The sequence below is a fragment of the Panthera pardus genome, unplaced genomic scaffold (assembly GCF_024362965.1).
Source record: "Panthera pardus isolate Hobbes unplaced genomic scaffold, ASM2436296v1 HiC_scaffold_13, whole genome shotgun sequence".
In the NCBI taxonomy this organism is placed as follows: Eukaryota; Metazoa; Chordata; class Mammalia; order Carnivora; family Felidae; genus Panthera; species Panthera pardus.
In genome coordinates, this window is record NW_026526688.1 from 21,437,544 (window position 1) to 21,455,976 (window position 18,433).

Below are 18,433 nucleotides of genomic sequence, written 5' to 3' on the forward strand. Positions count from 1 at the left end.
CAGGGCCCACAGCAATCCACGGGACAGAGAATGGTTGCTGTGGAGTGGGATGGTCGAGGAAAGGTGGTGGTGAGGAGGCAGGTCTTGGGTGTTCAGCTGGAAGGGCCATGCTGTGCTGAGTGAGTGGGTCCTCACTGCCCTTGGTGGCCTCCGAGCTCATGGTGACAGGGTGGCAGTACAGCCTTTCTCCCTGGGCTCAGAAGAGCCCACCACATCTTCGTGTCTGCAGGGTTCTCTGCTTACACTTACTTCCCAGAATGGCGGTGATGGCCTCCAGAGGGCTGTGCTGTAGGAGGAGTAGGAGAAGAATGTGGTGTGGATTATGGAGTCTGTCCTTGGGGGCTGGGAGCCCTGGGTGAGGCATGGGAACGTGTAAATGAGCTGGAACCTGGCCTTGCCCTGGGCGGATGGCTGTACCCCTCTGTCCTCTGGCACTGACACTTGCCAGAAGATGGTGGGAGTATACGACTTGGTTCTGTCCAAGCCCGGCTCTCTCCTCTCTTCGGACCAGCAGTAAGTTCCAATTGGCACAACATGCCCTAGGAAAAATGTTTTCCCATAGTTCCCAAAGAGCTATATAAGTAGACAGCCTTGTGCTTTGCTAAGAGTGCCTTTGTCCAAAAGATGTCAACTGCAGAAGCATTTTAGAATTTTAGAAATCTTTTTGGAGGAAAATCATCAAACTAAGCCTTTGACTTTCTATAATGCTTCAAGGTCAATAGCAAGGTCTTAGTCTCCCAAGACTGTTTTATTATTTTTTTTTTTAAATGATTATTGTTTTTAAATGATCTTTAATGGATCACTCCATACATTTGTTCTTTGAGTTACAATGGGCCTCACATCTGTTCTCCATTTATTTTCCTCATATTTCTTCCTCTTTTTCTCTTATTTGAGCTTGTTGAAAATGGTATTTTTGGTTGGGGTTATTTTAAGGTGGTGTTGAAATAAATCCTGGGACTGTCCTCTTGTTCAACAGCACATGTTCTTTTAAGCCTACACATCCAGGGTCATCCTACCAAAATAAATTATATGGACCCTGTACAAAACTCTCAAGTGCCTGACTTTTTATTTATGAGAATTGGCTGCTGGCATAACGTTTGTAGTTTCCCCTGAGCAAAAATGGCCTCTGCTTTTTCCAAGAATTTCTAGCACTCAGTTCTTAAGTAGCTGTGGCTCTGTGTCACTAACTATTTTGGCTTTAGTATCCCTTTTCGGGGAATTTTTAAAGTTTAGTGAAATTGCAGCCAGATCTACTGTTGTAACAATTGTATAGGTACATGGAATTCAACAACCTGCCCATTTATAGGCATTCAAGGCTATCTGAAATCATCAAGATGTTTCCTCTACCTTGACCTCAGCTGGGTAAAAATATCCTTATCTTGACTGACTTTTTTTCTTCTAAAAGCATTTTTTGAAAATCCTATGTTTTTTCCCCAGACTGTAGCATTATTTGTTGGAATTATTTGGAGATTTGTAGGTGGCTCAAAAATCTGTAGAAATATGTCCATCAAGTACCCAATTTCCCATGTGGACAAAGGACTTAAATTCTCCAGCAAATTGGGGAAATATGTAGATACTTCACTTTGGAAGCTGACACACTGAATAAATATCTTTCTAACATGCATATAATTCCAGAATTTTTATTAATTTTCAGTGTCCTTCTGTGCAACTACCGTAACAAAAGAGTCTGGGTGGACACATCTATCCTTTTCCCCCTTACTTTTGGACATTAGATCAAGATGACTAGGATGAACTTTTCTACCAATATCTACCCATGGGTCTGTCTAAACCCCTTGGATTATGAGTCTCTTTCAAAGTGGTTTTTCTTCTTTTCAAATTTGAACTCTCTTCAGTTAGCCTGGTTGAAATTGGCTCTGCCTAGAGAGAAGTTGCTACCTGGGGAGGGAGGTTGAAGATGTGAGCCACACAGGCTAGGTGGTAGAGGAAGAAATTTGAGGAAGAATTACCTTTACATGCATAGACTCTAGTAGGTCAGTGTATCTTTGGAGAATAATCAATGGCATCTGTCATATGATACCAGCAGTGGTTTGGGGTATTAAAAAGGGAACCTGCTTTAAAGAAGGGGCCAGGCTGTGGAAGGTTTTGCCCAGCAGCAGTGGGGAGCTCCTGCGGTTTTGAATATGGGGTGACATGAAAGAGTGTGCAGTAGGATGACTGCTTAGGTGACAGTCCTGGGAACAGGCCGTGTGGTGGACATGTGCTGGCCTTGGCTGGTCACCATCAGTTCTCACCTCTCCCTCTCAGGGCCATGCCTACTCTTTTGTCAGTCCCTGTGTTTGTGGTGTGGCTTGTACCTCAGATCCAGCCAAAATCATGTTATTACAGAGCTTAAGGACCCAGTGAAAGGCAGTGAGTCTTTGTTAGGGTCTTTGGTGCTTTTTCTCACTGGTCATGGGTGTGGTGGGAGGTGGGGTTGGATCGCTGGAGCCCCCGTGAGCAGAGAGCCAAGAGCCCACAGAGGGGGACCACTGAGAGATGAGGACGAGGGGCTGGGTGTTTTGAACCCCTGGCCAGTGTGAAGCCAGCCTCACCACAGATACTTATGGATGCACACTTAAGTCAGATTTCTTTTGGCTTAAGCAATATGAGGTTGAGATTTTTCTCTCTTGGTTGTAGAAGATTCCTGACAGAGGTGAAGTCATATAATCTGCAGGCAGTGTTACTAATTAGATATCCTTTGGTAAATAGTCTGGGTGCTTGGTGCAGTGTAGATGCTCAACAAGTTAATAACAATTAAATCAAAAGGGCGTAATTAAATTAAAAGCTGATGGATGGCAGCTGTCTAATATTCATGGGGTTCTTTCATAGGAACCTCGCCTTGTGTTGTATCTGACTATATTAACTCTGTTTTAAGAAACCATTCAGCTTCACAGCAGGACACATTTTTAGGCAGCTTGGAAATAGGATTATTTTTATGCAGTCTCAACGTGTGTATCCCCCCAGTATTTGCCTCTGTGTTATATAAAAGATACGGGTTTTATGAAGGGCAGAATGTACAACTATGTCTTCTGCTTACATGTCATATATTTTCTTGGACTGTGCTTTGTGATTTTTGCTCTTAGTTTTTCTCCAATATCTGACCTCTGAATAAAATGGTCCTGGGAAAAGACTTTCGTTGGTTTTATAGTTTTAAACAGATTAAATCTGTCTTTGGGGAGAAGGATTAGTGTTCGTGATTTTTCTATCAAATGGCTGGATTAGAAAACTCCTAAAGCTTCGTGACTATCCCTTATTATTTATTTAAACAACTTTATGTCAGGGAAAAAAAGTGCTTTGTATTTTATTTTTTTGCAAACAAGTTTCTTAGGTGATATTTTACAATAGGATTTAATTTTTCCAGGTGTATGAGATAGAATTGACATACAACATTGTATTAGCTTCAGATGTACAATATCGTGATTCGATACATGTTCATATTGCAAAATGATTATCACAACAGGTCTAGTTAACATCTACCCCCTCATATAGCTACGATTTTTTCTTCTTGTGATGAGAACTTTTAAGATCTACTCTCACAGCAAATTTCAAATAGAGTATTAGAAGTGCTTCTTTTTAAGGTGGAAAAATTGAATGCTTTTTCTTCTGTTTAAGAGATTATAGCAACTCTAAATGGTCCAAAGAATGTTTTATTGCTTCACTTTTTCTTCTTTGTCAAGGTACTTGGCAACTCTAACCATGCCGTCCACCTTTCTTGTGTATTCTGTCGCTACCACTACCTTAACCGGGGAAATGAAGTCGCAGACATGAGGTGAACATTCAGTGGGAGCAAGAATGACATCTCCAAAGTCTCTCTTATGGATTTGTTTATCCCTTACTGTTTATTAATAACCTCTGAGGTATACACTTTTTTTCTCCTTCCCTCACACATGTACCTACTTATGGGTGGGATCATTCATTATCCTGGAGCTCTGGCTTCAAACTTAAAACATCTTACTTGGCAACACAGGGAGATAGCTCATAAATAAAACCATTGAAATTTTCTAATAGGGTGGACATTTCCATAATTAATGCATGGCTGGCTGGAAGAAGTAGAACTTGATTTCTTAAATGGTTCTCCTCATGCCGCAGGACATCATTACTCCGTAGCACCTGAAGTATGCCAATACTCACTTCAAGACTTTGTCCGGCTAGTCCTGGGACCCCTTGGGGAACCAGGTTTTCCAAGCTGTAATGACCATAGGACCACAGTTGGTTGGCTCCTCCAGACGAGATGGAGTGAACAGGCAGCCTTAAAATGGCCAACCAAGCTGCTCTCCATCGAGAATGCTTCAGCTTTATTGAGAGCTTTTTACTTATTAACTCTGTAACTCTCTAATTAAAATTTTAGGGAAAATGGAGGATAGGCTTTGGGCCATGATGCCTTTCCTTAATGTACAATATTAGGGCTGGGCCGAAGAGGTATAGTACAGGAGAGGCCTAGGGAAGTGGACGTGGGGGTCACATACTGTTGGTTTAAAATCTGGCTCTGCCACTCTCCAGCTGTGAGTCCATGGGCAGTTGCTTTACCCTTCATGTGCTTCTGTTTTATCATTTTTAGATGGGATAACCATGTCTCCCTTTCAGTTAGGGTTAGAAATAGCATATGCACCACACTTAGCACAATATCTGGCACCTGCTAATTGCTCATTAAATTGTAGTGTTGCTGTTATTATAATTACCCTTCCTCCTTTCACTCCCTCTGCTCAAGGGATAAGTTGAAAGGAATCTTCTATAATTGTGCTTCCTTCTTTATTGGTTCTTCTGGAACAGTAGCCCTGCATTGGCCTGATTGTGATTCTCAGCAGTTAGTGAGTGGGGAAGCAAGGGAGTAGGCACTGCTTAAAGCTGGGGCAACCTCTGTGCCCAGGACTGTGGATGCCCAGGGGTGGCTCCCCAACCCGGGAGCTTCCATGTCTCAGCAGTGGGACTCTGGCCACCACTCCTAGTCACTGTGCTAATCACTGCACAATGTGATAGACCTCCATTAACTATTGTGTATTTCACACTGAAGTAATAGTGCACATTTTTGTGTTGTACATCTTCACAGTTTGTGGCTCATATGGCATGTTGCTTACAGTGGATGAACCCTTTAGGAAAGATGAATTCTGCCTTGACTCTTAGCTTAGTAAGGCCTCAAGTTTGGTCTCTGCACAAGTCCGCCTTGTCATCTGGCTACTTTCTGACCAGTGATGTGGGAATTTGACGGGTGGGTAATTAGAAGCCAGCTTGGTCTGTATGCTGTGTAGCCTGAATGTCACCATTAAAGATTGTAAAAAATGGGTGGCTAGATCGAAAGATTTTAAAATATTATGTTTTCGGAAATTAGGTTGGCATACTGTTGTAAAGATACATTTTACATAATGTTTTCTTTCACTTTATCTTAAAGGATTTTATGAGCATTACAGTTAAATATAATAGTTTAACAAAGATGCAATCTGATGTCACCTGTTAAAGAATGGCCACTAAAGTACTTTCTTTTAAACACTACAGTAAGAGAGGCACCTGGATGGTTCAGTGGTGAAGCGTCTGACTTTGGCTCATGTCATGATCTCGTGGTTGGTGATCTCGAGCCCTGGGTCGGGCTCTGTACTGACAACTCAGAGCTAGAGCCTGCTTTGGAATCAGTGTCTCCCTCTCTCTCTGTCCCTCTGCTGCTCACACTGTCTCTCTTTTTTTCTCAAAAATAAATAAACATTAAAAAAAGATTTAAACACTACGATAAGATACTTCATTCATTCAGACTTAAAACCAAATGATACTGAATTATCAGAGGTAGAAATAACCCAGGAAGCCTTACCAAGTCCTCCAAGCTTCCCAGGCAGCCAGGTGCTAAGACCCCAAAAAGAGGAAAGGGGAGATTCTCCAGGAGCCTGGAGACCAGAAAAGAGCCTGTTGGGGCCCCGGTGGCTGCTCCCCCAGGCTAGCGGGCACTGCGCTTGGGCTTGGTGCGTTCACCTCTCTCCTTTGGGCCCCAGACATTGGGTGTTGGTGCCGAGCTGGTGCTTTTTTCCCCATAGGAAATCACAAGAGTTTTGTTGGCCAGCCATGTGACTGGCTGAATTTCTGGAGAATTTAATATTGTGTCATTATTTTATATATTTTCTCAGTCCCTGTTTCGTGTGCTTTCCGGCCTGTCTGTAAAGTAGCAGTACCGCTGAGTTATCACAGCAGCCTGTTCGAGAAAGACACCACATGCTCTGTGGGTCCCTTATAGAAGTCAGAACTCAGAGACGGGCGGTAAACTGCCTGTGCCCAGCAGTTCAGTTCCCAAACCAGAACGAGCACCAGAGCCCAGGCCTCCTGACTCGCAAATACTTTTTCATGTTGGTAGAGCTAGAAAATGTCATGATACCAAATTTAGCACGACAAACTATTTATCTAGCTGCTTTTCTTAGATTAGAACATAAACTTGTCCTAGGTTTTGGCTACTTCAGGCATTTAGATTTCTCCCTGTTCAGCAACCTCTGGGTCTCTTCCCCCAAGCGGTTGGCAGTGACCTTCAGCCTAATTCATGTGGTCTTTGGCCCAAGCAAAGCTGGTGGCTGGTGCCATTTGCCTTTCTTTTGTCTTTAAATAAAAGGTCATCCTACCCCACACCGTGGACTTCTTGTCCTGCAGAGCAGCTTTACTTTTGCGGATAGTCTGATACGATTCTGAGAATCCAGAATGTTCCACAATGCAATATTCGACCTGCATGGGAGAAGGGAAAAGCTCGTATTCTATCAAAATTGAAATTAGATGGTGTGATGGAGACTTGCTGAAGAGAGGCTCCGCGTCTCAGCGATTTACAAGGTCCCCCGGATCCCCAGGCGGCGAGGGAAGGACCGAGCCGGACGTGTGTTCTGCATCCGGGTGTCCTGTTTCGGACCTGGCACTGACGACGTGGCAGGGCCCAGGGTTGTCACTGAAGCTTTTCAGCCTTGGCCTAGAAAAACTGATGAAATCTTTTTTCCTCCCTCAATCTAAAGCCAGCAGAGCAGGGATGGGAATGAAAAGGCTGTTAAACTGGGGCACAGTCTCTTCCATTGAGCCTGTAAGGACAGACAAAGGCTCACTCTTATTCACCGTTTTGTTCTTCTTACGGCTGAACCTGGTGCTACACACAGGCATGTTGTTGGATGGGATTGGATGTTCTGTAGTCTGTTTTGTATTCGTCCTGAAAACGCGGAAAACCTCCTCAGGCCCGCGTTGGGACCCTTGTATTCCCTGCACACGGTGTCTGTCTTTGGGTTTATCTCAAAGAATATGCTGATTCACAAGAATATTCTTGTGAATATGGTTTTATAGTTTAATTTTGTCTTAAAGCCCTCAATTTTCAGATACTAATTTTCATGTATAAAATTGGTTAAAATAATCGTGTATCGATTATCCAACATATATTAATTTTGAAGAACAGGACTAAAATGATCTCAGAGGCATTCACTGGTGCCCACAGCCTCGATGAACAATGAACTTGGGCTCTGGCTCAGCAGATCGCCTGAGTGGCCTGGGGAAACTGGTCCCCAGTAACTGTGAACTGGGGATTATGTAAGGACCTAACCCATGGGGTTACTGTGGGGATTAACTGAAGTCACTTCTGCAAAGGGACAGCCCAATTCATGGCAATAGAGTAAGTACTCTAAAAATATTTATTATTTTTATTATTATTATTTTGGTAATTTTTGACATAAACCAAATGACAGCTGAGATTGGCCTGATCCATGAGCTATCGGGAAGGCTATTTTGAACACTCCCATTCTTTTCCCTTCGGAAGTCCAAAACTCTCCCTGGAATTTCTGCCAATTCCCATGGAGGTTTGCATTTCCACAGTCCCCTCCGGCCCCCACTCCCTGCTCCCACCGAGGGAGTCAGGGCCGAGGTTGTCTCAGCATCGGCTCATGCGTCTGTGCTCCCTGCCCCTGCTGCGCAGAATTACAACCTGCCCCAGGTCTAGCTACACAGCCCCCGCCCAGCCCACCAACACATCATGGTGCATAGCAACGCTCCCGAAGATCTGGGGCAAAGGCGAGGTTCAGGAAAGCAAAAGACTGAGATGAGACTTTTCTTTCCTGTCCCTGCGATTATTTCTTCTGGCCCTTCACTACCTAATCAAATAATGCTTAAAATGAGGTATAGGGGCGCCTGGGTGGCGCAGTCGGTTAAGCCTCCGACTTCAGCCAGGTCACGATCTCGCGGTCTGTGAGTTCGAGCCCCGCGTCAGGCTCTGGGCCGATGGCTCGGAGCCTGGAGCCTGTTTCCGATTCTGTGTCTCCCTCTCTCTCTGCCCCTCCCCCGTTCATGCTCTGTCTCTCTCTGTCCCAAAAATAAATAAAAAAAAAAAAAAAAAAAAAAATGAGGTATAAATATTGTCTAAAATACACTGAAAGATTAAAAGTGCTTGTGTTTGGATTATGGGACTATGGGTGATTTTCTTCCCTTCCTTCTATACTTCTGAATCTTTGAACATTATGTAAATAAGTACGTTTCATAATTTTTTTTAAAAAAGACCATTTTTAAAAGCTCAGGGAGAATCCTTTGTAGGATTGGGGAAGACTTCAGTATTAGCAGGATAAATGAATCCTTGCCCAATGAGCCTCATCTTCTTTTTCTGATCCTTTAAAATGTGTTTCTCGTGAGGTGCCTGGGTGGATCACTCAGTTAAGCAGCTGACTCTGGATTTCAGCTCAGGTCACGGTCTCACAGTTTCTGAGTTTGAGCCCTGTGTCAGACTTTGCACTGATAGTGCGGAGCCTGCTTGGAATTCATTCATTCATTCATTCATTCATTCTCTCTCTCTCTCAAAATAAATAACTAAAATAAACGTAAAAAAATGTATTTCTCTCAAGTTCTCAACTCCTCTCAAGTTCTCTCAACCCCTAATGGGAGTTGTTGATATTTCCTGTGTGTATCACAACTCCAGATGCCCCCTCTTTGGCAACACAACAAGATTCTTTCTTTAACATGTCTTGACATGCCGGTTGCTTCTGGAAGGCTCCTCCTGTGCTTTGGAGGATGGCGTCCCAGTGGTCAGGCTATCCCGCTGTGCCTTCTGCCTGGTCCCATCCTTCCTTCTACAAGGAGGAGAGTCTCTACTTTCTCAACTACTGTGGAGTTCACTCCTCCTGCTGCTGTGTTACAGCTCCCAGATCTCCATGCTCCCAGGACCACGCCTGCTCAAGTTACCAGCGTCTTCCACGTTACTGAGCCCATTGGGCATTTTACACGTCTTGCCTTACTTGATGTCTCAGCCGCCCTGGGAATGGACACTTCCCTTCTCTTAAACCATTTCCGCTGCACGTTTCCATGACAGCACGATCTCCTGACTTTCCTCCTCCGTCTGGATTCCTGTCTAGTTTGTTTTTCTGATTCATCGCCTTGTATCAGAACTTTAAAGGTTGGATTTCCTCAGATTTCTTCTTTTCTCACTCTGCATGTTCTCCTGGGTAACCTCTTTGGGTCTCATGGTTTCAAGCATCACTTATGTGTCGGTGACCACAAACTTAACTGCACTTCAGCAAATCCAAGACATTAGCGATGACAAAATGCACCAAGATGTTGTATCTCAAAAAGAAAGGCAGAAGCACTGTCACTTAAAATGACACAATGGCTTCTTACCCATTAACCGTAAGACCTATTCCGTTTTCAGAAATGTCAGAATGTGAGAAATGCACACCCAAGGATTCATGATACACTGTCAGATGTTTTGCATAGATGAACTACTGTTCACAGAGCATGAATACCTAGTGTCTCTTAAACATGGTGTTCCTGGGAGCACACAAATGAATTGTAACCACTTTGTCCAGAGAAGCTGGTAGTCTCCTGAGTCCTGTCGGTCCAGACACGAAATAGGCCTTATTACCATACAGCTTATAACATGTCTAAATAAGATAGAATTAACTTAGCTGAACAGTGGGGCAGAGTTATTGAACCAGTGGGTTGTCAGGATGGTGCCCAAACTCTTAAGATTTGTTTCATTTAATCTACAGTTGACTGACTCTAGAGTTCCAGTCAAGAATGTTCTGGCTATCTTAGCATAAACCATGTGATGGCCCCCTGAGCAGTGCCCTCCCCATCACAGAATTTCTCAGACAACTGAATTTTAATTTTTATTGCTCATTTATTTTGTTGTTACAGATCACTGGGAAATTAGGCTCATCTTGTTTCCTTCATTGTTTTTTTTTTGTTTCTTTTTTTCTCCCTGTACTTCGAAATTACTTTTAACAGTGATGGGACCTTTAAGAACTGTTGCCAAATTTTGAAATGTAATTTTCCTGCAACAGCAGCCAAAGTTAACAAAAAGACACAGAAAAAATCTCATTAAGTATTCTAATCTGCCACCATCTGTCAACCTCATTCTGTTTCACCGAGGTTTTCTAAAAATAATCTAAGTGGTATAGCTTCCTTCACTTCTATGGAGAGAATAATCCATACTAAATATTTTTGCCTCGGAATATTATCCTATGTTCCACATGATCATCCCAATAAAGTTTTGTCTCCATAGTCTGAAGGGCAGGGAAAATTATTTACATTCCGTATTTAGATACTGCTAACTGATGTGTCACTCCTGAACCTCCACTTAATTTAGGTACTTATATTTTAGCATGCAAATCAGTATTTTCCCATAGAAGTGTTCCAAAAATAATAAATCCCCTTGCTTTTCTTCTCCCACAACTCTCTTCCATAAGATACTTCTTGTAGTTAGTTCAGAATAGAGCCTTTAACGACAACAGTTTAAATAAAATAATCTGATCTTGTGGGAGTTGAAAAATAATCTCCTTAAATACTCCTGGGTCAAAGAAGCAATAAAAAAAAATGCAGTTTTAGACTCTTCTGGAAAGGAAGAAGAATACTACTACAAATAAAACTCATCAGGTGCAGCCAAAGATTTACTTGGAGGGAAATGATTGGACTTAAAGGCTTGTTATTAAATAAAAAGAATGACAATGAGTGGACTCTTAAACCTGAGAGTTTAGAAATGAACAAAGAAACAAAGCCACGTGATATACCAAGGAAAGCTGCAATATTACTAACAAAGGAGCAGAAATTAAACAGAAAAAAGTTATTAAATCTATAAATCCAAGACCTGTTACTTTGAAGAAAACCCTTTGCCTATCTAATCACAAGAAGGTAAAAACAATTCACAATTTAGGAATGAGAAAAAGGATTAAGAGGGAGGGATTCATCCGTAGGTAGGAATTAAAAGATTATGAGAATTTGGCAACCGCAATTAGAAGATAACTTGTGAAGAAAATAGATGTCAAAATGAGATTTAGTAAAAAATGGTAACACTGAGGGGTACCTGGCTGGCTTAGTCGGTGGAGCATGTGAGTCTTGATCTTAGGATTGTGAATTTAAGGTCCACGTTGGGTGTAGAGATTACTTTAAAAAAAAAAAAAAAATCTTTAAAAAGGTAACGTTGAGTCGATACATAACCACATAAGAAATTGAAAGAATAATTAAAGAATTATTTATGTATAAAGAAGTGCCTGAATTTGCTTCAAAAGATGATTAGTAAGTTGTGTATTAATCTTCCAGATTAATGAGTGTCATCATAACCATGATGAATTCACCTGATAAAAGTAGAACAAATAGGCTGGTACGTGTCAGTCTCCCTTAAAAGCACAGATGCAAAGACATAACAGAAAACAAAACGGTTATAGGTGGTAAAATATAAGAAAAGTTAAAACACCATTTCTAAGAATCCAAGACTTCTTTAAAGATTAAGAAATGTATTGCTATTATTGGTTATATAGGACTAAAGTAAAAGCAAAATATTCATCCAAATATGTATTTAGAAAGCACACTGTTCATTCCTGATGTTCAAAAATCAAAATTCTTAGTAAACTAAGAATAGGTCACTTCCACAATGTGATAAATCATCAAACTCAGTGGTGAAGTATTGGAAGTGTTTCCATTAAAAACAGAGGAGTACGTGAAAAGATGCTCAACATCATTAATCGTCAGGGAAATGCAAATCAAAATCACAATGAGATGCTTTCTTTTACCTACTAGGATGGATGTAGTAAAAAAGAAAGATTCTAAAAAGTGTTGTCGAAGATGTGGAAAAATTGGAACCTTCGTACATTGGTAATAGGAATGTAAAATGGTACACCTGCTTTGGACAATAATGTGCGAGTTCCTTAAAATGTTAAGCAGAAAAAAAAATGTTAAGCAGAGTTACCGTATGACATAGTAATTCCATTCCTAGGTGTGTGTGTATTGTGTGTGTGTGTGCGTGTACCTGTGTGTACCCAAGAGAAATGAAAATGAATTTCCTCACAAAAGCTTGTACAAGAATGTTCAAAGCAGCACTATTCATAATAACCAAAAGGTAGAAACAACCCAAATGTCCATCAACTGACAAGTGGAGAGATATAAATGTGACATATCCATATCTATATAATGAAATATTATTTGGCAATAAAAGGAAATGAAGTACTGATATATTCTACATGGATCAACTTGGATTGAAACATGGATTGAAAACATGATGCTAAGTGAAGGAAACCAATCACAAAATACAACATACTGTAGGGTTCTCTTTATATGCACTGTCCAGAATAGGCAAATCCCTGGAGATGGAAAGTAGGTTGATGGTTGGGGAAGAAATGAAGAGTGGCTGCTAGTGGGTACAGCGTTTCTCTTTGGGTGATGAAAATGTTTTAAAATTGATTGTGGTAATGGTTGCGTAAGGCTGTGAATATATTACAAACCACTGACCAGCACACTTTCAGTAGGTGAATTATATGGAATGTGAATTAAATCTCAATAAAGATGTTACTAAAAAAAAAAAAAAAAAAGAAATGAAAACATGAGTGACTATTGTCACTGCTATTTAGTATTAGTCGAAGTTTCTGGTTAATGCCATGAAACAAGGAAAGGAAAAGATATATGAATATCAGAAAAGAAGAAACAAATTATTACCAGAAAAGATTCCTGTCTACCAAGGAGCATCCAAGAGACTTCACTGAAAAAAATGACTAGAAGCAGTAAAAGAATTGGGTAAAGAGGAAATTGTAAAACACACAAATAAAAATTAGGCTGTAGGCTACTATCCTTATTAATGTAAACAATTTTTATGAATACATAAGAAACGATGATCACTTAGTAGGAAAGTAAACCAATGATATGAAGACCATTTACAAAAGAGATACAATGAGGAATAACCAAGTGGAAGAATGTGGAACATATCAGGAGTGCCTGGATGGCTCAGTCAGCTGAGCATCCGATTCTTGGGTTCGTCTCCGGTCATGATCTCACAATTTGTGGGTTTGAGCCCCCCATTGGACTCTGTGCTGACAGCGTGGAGCCTGCTTGGGATTCTCTCTGCCCCCATCCCCTGCTCCTTCCGGCTTGTGCTGTCTCTCTCTCAAAATAAATTAATTAATTAATTAAAAAAAAAAAAGGGGGCGCCTGGGTGGCTCAGTCGGTTAAGTGTCCGACTTCGGCTCAGGTCACGATCTCACTGTCTGTGGGTTCGAGCCCCACGTCGGGCTCTGTGCTGACTGCTCAGAGCCTGGAGCCTGTTTCAGATTCTGTGTCTCCCTCTCTCTCTGACCCTCCCCTGTTCATGCTCTGTCTCTCTCTGTCTCAAAAATAAATAAATGTTAAAAAAAAAAAAAAAAAATTAAAAAAAAAAAAAAAGAATGTGGAGCATATCAGTAACAGAGTAACAGAAGAAATACTTTTTACAACTATGAGCTGGTCGGTTAAGACCCTGTTGTTGAACTAGCATCTTTAACATCCATAGGCCTTCACAAGGCCTCAGGACTCATGCCACCACCTCTGGCTAAATCGTATGAATAAAAGAATATTTTAAATACCTCATTCTTTATTTAAGAATGAAAACTGGGAAGAAGTAGGGTAGGAAGGCTGGTTTGGTTCCAGGGCTCAGAGAAGAGTGGGGCAATGGAGCGTCTCGAGTGCTGTTTGACTTGGGTGTCCTGAGGAGTGATTGTTAGGTCTGGTACCCCCCTAGGTCTAGGTCTTCCCTGGAGCAGCTGGGAAGCTCTGTGCTCCCCAAATACAGCAGGGCCCCAGCGTCCATTTTAGACTGAAGACTGGAGCCAGTATGATTTACTAGTTCCTGAAGCTGCCTCACAGAATCGAGTAACCATCCTGACTTGGGGGGTGAGAGCTGAGCCAGTGTCTGTAGAAGGTTGATCCTGGGAAGTAGTAAGTGGCATTGCCAAGCTGCCATCATTACAGGAATGTGCATCGGGTGGTTGTGGTGTCTCTGCTTGTTAGTCATAGTTCCTTCAGGTTTTATTGCCCTGTAGAGGTTGTCTTAGAATTTCCATTCTATTTCATGCTGGAATGATCCCACTGCACATATCCTTGAAGCTGCTCTGCTTATGAGAGGTATACTTGATAAAAATTGTTTCCAGAAATCTTTAACCATTCGAAGGTCGGTGGTAAAACTTCCATTTATTAGAGACATTTTATTATAAATGAAAGTGAGCATCTTAATTTGATAGGTGTTCTTTGTAAACATGCAGCACATTCCTTGGATACTTTTTGCTCCCATATGTGATTTTCTTGCTAGTTTATGTGGAAGCAAACTGCTTTGAGGCCATTTCTACTATGGAGAAATACATAGGGAAATATATTACTGTCCTTTTAATAGGCATAATTCATACATGGTTATTGTAAAAATCAGAACTTTGATGCACACACATCCTGCTTTAAATTAGAATTATATACTGAATTAAAAATGCTGACTTACTTAAAATACGGAAAGGGTATTCTTAAAGAACAGGTCTATAAATCTGTGGTACATTTAAAATTATATTTTAAGTAATTGGTGAATTTTAATCTTTTGATATACAGAAACATGTCTGAGGTCTAAGTAAAGGGGGAAAGTTCTCAAAATTATATTTTGGATTAAACACAGGATTACCTACTTACTATTAATCTTGATGAATAGTGTTTTGCTTTATTATAACTCTGTCAAAATGATTTCTCTAGGTCGAAAATGTCCGCTTGGTAGATCGAATATCTTCTAAAAAAGCAGCCCTAGGTACTTTGTATTTGACGGCTACTCATGTAATATTCGTGGAAAATGCACCTGACACCAGAAAAGAAACATGGGTATGCAGTCTTTATTTTTGGCTTTATGTGTTTTCTATTGTTTAATGTAACAAGTTTGATCCTCCATTCTTTTGTTTGGCCTCAGGGTGAGGTGGGTGGGCTTTTGGCCTTGGGTGTTCAGAGAACTGTTTTTGGAAGGTCAGCTTTGCTTTTTTCTGCACAGAGTCGAATCCACTTGATCTACTTATTCATTGTAAACACTAATTATTTGAACGTCATCAAAGACAGAAATAGCCAGAGATATAAATGCTTCATGTCACAGCTGTTAAGTAGACATTCGAGAATAATCAGTGCCAGATACAACATTTATGTAGTGCTTTATTTGCAATACATTTTATCTGTAGGTTCCAGTTGTGCAGGCCGTTTAGTCATTTTATTATATTGTCTCCACTTTTCTGATAATTCAAAAGAGAAGAAAAGAAAAGCTAGGGAAGAGTCCTCTTGGCAGGTATTTCTGCTACTTAATAATGAGACCGTTCGATACCTCTTATTTTATATAACCACCCGACCAGGACATTATGACTGGAACCAGAATCCCTGAATTGTAGATTTTTCCCTGTTCTGTATTGCATAGATGTTGCATTTTGAGCAGAAGGGGGCAGGCATTACTTAGCGGGGAAGAATGATGGCGGTGGCGGATCCTAACTACACTTGTGAACGCAGTATAATGTGTAGAGCTGACGAGTCGCTATATTGTACCCCTGGAACTAATGTAACAGTGTGTGTGTCAGCTGTACTCGAACAACAACAACAAAAAGTTACGAATGCTGCCATTGAGGGTGGGGCAGAGACCCCCTCCCGGCAAAACACCAGAGAGATGTACTTCAGCATGATTTTCTTTAACATAAATCTCTTCTGCAGCCTACTTGGCCACCGGCAGCTTAGAAAACAACAGTCTCAAGTTGCTATTGAACTTGAGCATTCCATGTGGAATTTAGGAGCATGGTGGCACCTCCCAGCGGGGCCATCTCTAACTTCTGTCGATTGCAAGGTTTATTTTACTAACTTCTCATGACCTTATTTAATTTTAGCTGGTAAGCGCATTCAGCATTTGACCACCACAGTGTTCCCTTACCTGGTCTTGTACAAAATTATATGCTGAGTACTTTGCTCCAAATACTTAGCCCGGATAGCAGAAGGCTTGGTAATGAAAAAAAAAATGATAGGTTTAGACCGATCTTTCCCAGAGCATCTCCGTTTTGTCATCTGAGTGCAGGTGTTGAGCTACATAAAGACTGGGGAGTGGTTCTTGTCTGTGTGCCTCAGAGATCTGTGTTATTTCTTGCTCATTTATCACTTACTTGTGCTTAGCTTATGCACATAACTTTTGGTCGTAGATTCTTCACAGTCAGATTTCCACCATTGAAAAACAGGCAACAGCCGCTACTGGGTGCCCTCTGCTGATTCGCTGCAAGAACTTTCAGCTGTTACAGCTCATCATACCGCAGGAAAGAGACTGCCATGATGTGTACATCTCTCTCATACGCCTTGCTCGGCCAGGTAGGGCGGAGGACCTCTGCGTGTCATATGTGCACACTCTCAAGTTCACAAATCATGTTCAAGAAATACATATAAAAACAGGGAGGGGGACAAAACAGAAGAGACTCTTAAATATGGAGAACAAACAGAAGGTTACTGGAGGGGTTGTGGGAGGGGGGATGGGCTAAATGGGTAAGGGGCATCGAGGAATCTACTCCTGAAATCGTTGTTGCACTATATGATAACTACCTTGAATGTAAATTAAAAAATATAAATTAAATTAAAAAAATAAAAAGAATTATGGTGTTGTAGGAATTATATGTTATCCCAGTCCTCAGATGAGGCCAAGAATTCTGAATGATTCGCTGCCTTTTAGGGGTTCCCCCTGAGTTGTTTACTATATGAACGTCTCTCATTATTGTCAGTATTCACTTTATCTTGGCAGAAGGGTTAGAGCATGTTTTCCCTTTGGAGTGAAATCATCTTAGAATGATGCTCTTCCCATACTATGATGATCAAGCCACCTTGCTTAAAGCCTAAGGTAAACTGACACATTGTTTTGTATGGAAAGCATTGATGTCAAACAGTTCCAGTGCACTTTCCCCTCTTGGGGCTTTCAAGGTTTGGTTTCTTTTTCTTTTTTTTTTTAAGTTTATTTATTTATTTTGAGAGGGAGAGAGAGCAGGGTAAGGGCAGAGACAGAGAGAGACAGAAACAGAGAGAGAAAATCCTAAGCAGGCTCCATGCTGTTAGCACAGAGCCCGATCCAAGGCTTGAACTCACGAACTGTGAGATAATGATGGGAGCCAAAACCAAGAGTCGGACGCTTAACTGACTGAGCCATCCAGGCAGCCCTCAAGGTTTGGTTTCTGTTGCTTCTTGATGGTAATGTATGTTTCCCAAGGTTGGTATAACTGGACCTTTGTTAACATCAGTTATATTCACCATGTGGATATGTTGGTTCTCTTAAACGAAACCTCCTTAAGTGTTGTGGGCAGAATGTTTAGTTGATTTGAAACATAGGTGCTGTTAGTTACTCTCTTGTTCAGTCTCTCAGCTTGAGGTCTTCAGACTTACGGCTTACTGTGCACTTCTCTAGAAGGGTCTCTTGTCTCTCTACGTGGCTTGTATGGGTTGTGCTGTTCTTTTGCCTGCAAGAAATAGACGTCTGAGTTTCCTGGGAGAATTCAGTAAAAGTAAATCTTTTATATAAGAGCAATGTCCGTGGTAGGGTCACACCAAAGTCACTGATGAGGGAGATGGGATCCGTGTTTACAGTTCCTTTGCTAAATGCTTTTTGATTCAGGGCAAGAGGTTTGATCGTCAATACTGCAAGAGGTCTGGCTGGGTCCTCCGTTTCTGATAATGTGACCGTATCATCTGCAGATAATGGAGAACTAAAGCTGTCTAATGAAAATGATGCCAGGGAGCTGTCAAAATCTGATCATTTTGCCTCGACTTCGCTCCCCTTTCAAGGCAGCTGGTTGAGGCTCTTTGATCCCCGTGTGCTGCAGAGAACTGCAGAGTTAGCCAGAAAAGCAGTTGAACTTTTTAGAGGGTACACTATAATTGGAACAGAAGTTCTGGGAAGATGTATGTGAGGTTGCGTGCAGCAGGGATTGTGAGGAGAATTGTGTGCCAGCAATTTCTGTGTCACTGATTAATGGGTGTACTGGATAATACTTGTGCTCTGACCGGATTAATGGGATTTAGGAAGAGCCCAGAGAACTGGGAAAGAGCTGAGTGGCTGGAAGGGCAGATGACAGTGGCCGTGAGGGCTCTGGCCGGTGATGACAGCGAGCGCCAGGACTCTCACTGTGAGGGCCCCCAGGGAGGAAGACCTCTGCGTGCCTCACTTTTTAAAACACACACCCTTTCTTGAAGG

The 18,433-nt window shown here is 41.5% G+C and overlaps 1 protein-coding gene across 2 annotated transcripts in view; it reads left to right on the forward strand.

Annotated features, from left to right (window-relative positions):
• The window catches only part of MTMR7 (myotubularin related protein 7), a 126,438-nt gene that overhangs the window by 44,310 nt on the left and 63,695 nt on the right, over positions 1–18,433 (forward strand). For both annotated transcript variants that reach the window (XM_019466735.2, XM_019466736.2), the window contains 2 exons: positions 14,947–15,069; positions 16,407–16,569. In XM_019466735.2, the coding sequence (XP_019322280.1) occupies positions 14,947–15,069; positions 16,407–16,569 (286 nt within the window). The remainder of the gene's footprint in view (positions 1–14,946; positions 15,070–16,406; positions 16,570–18,433) is intronic.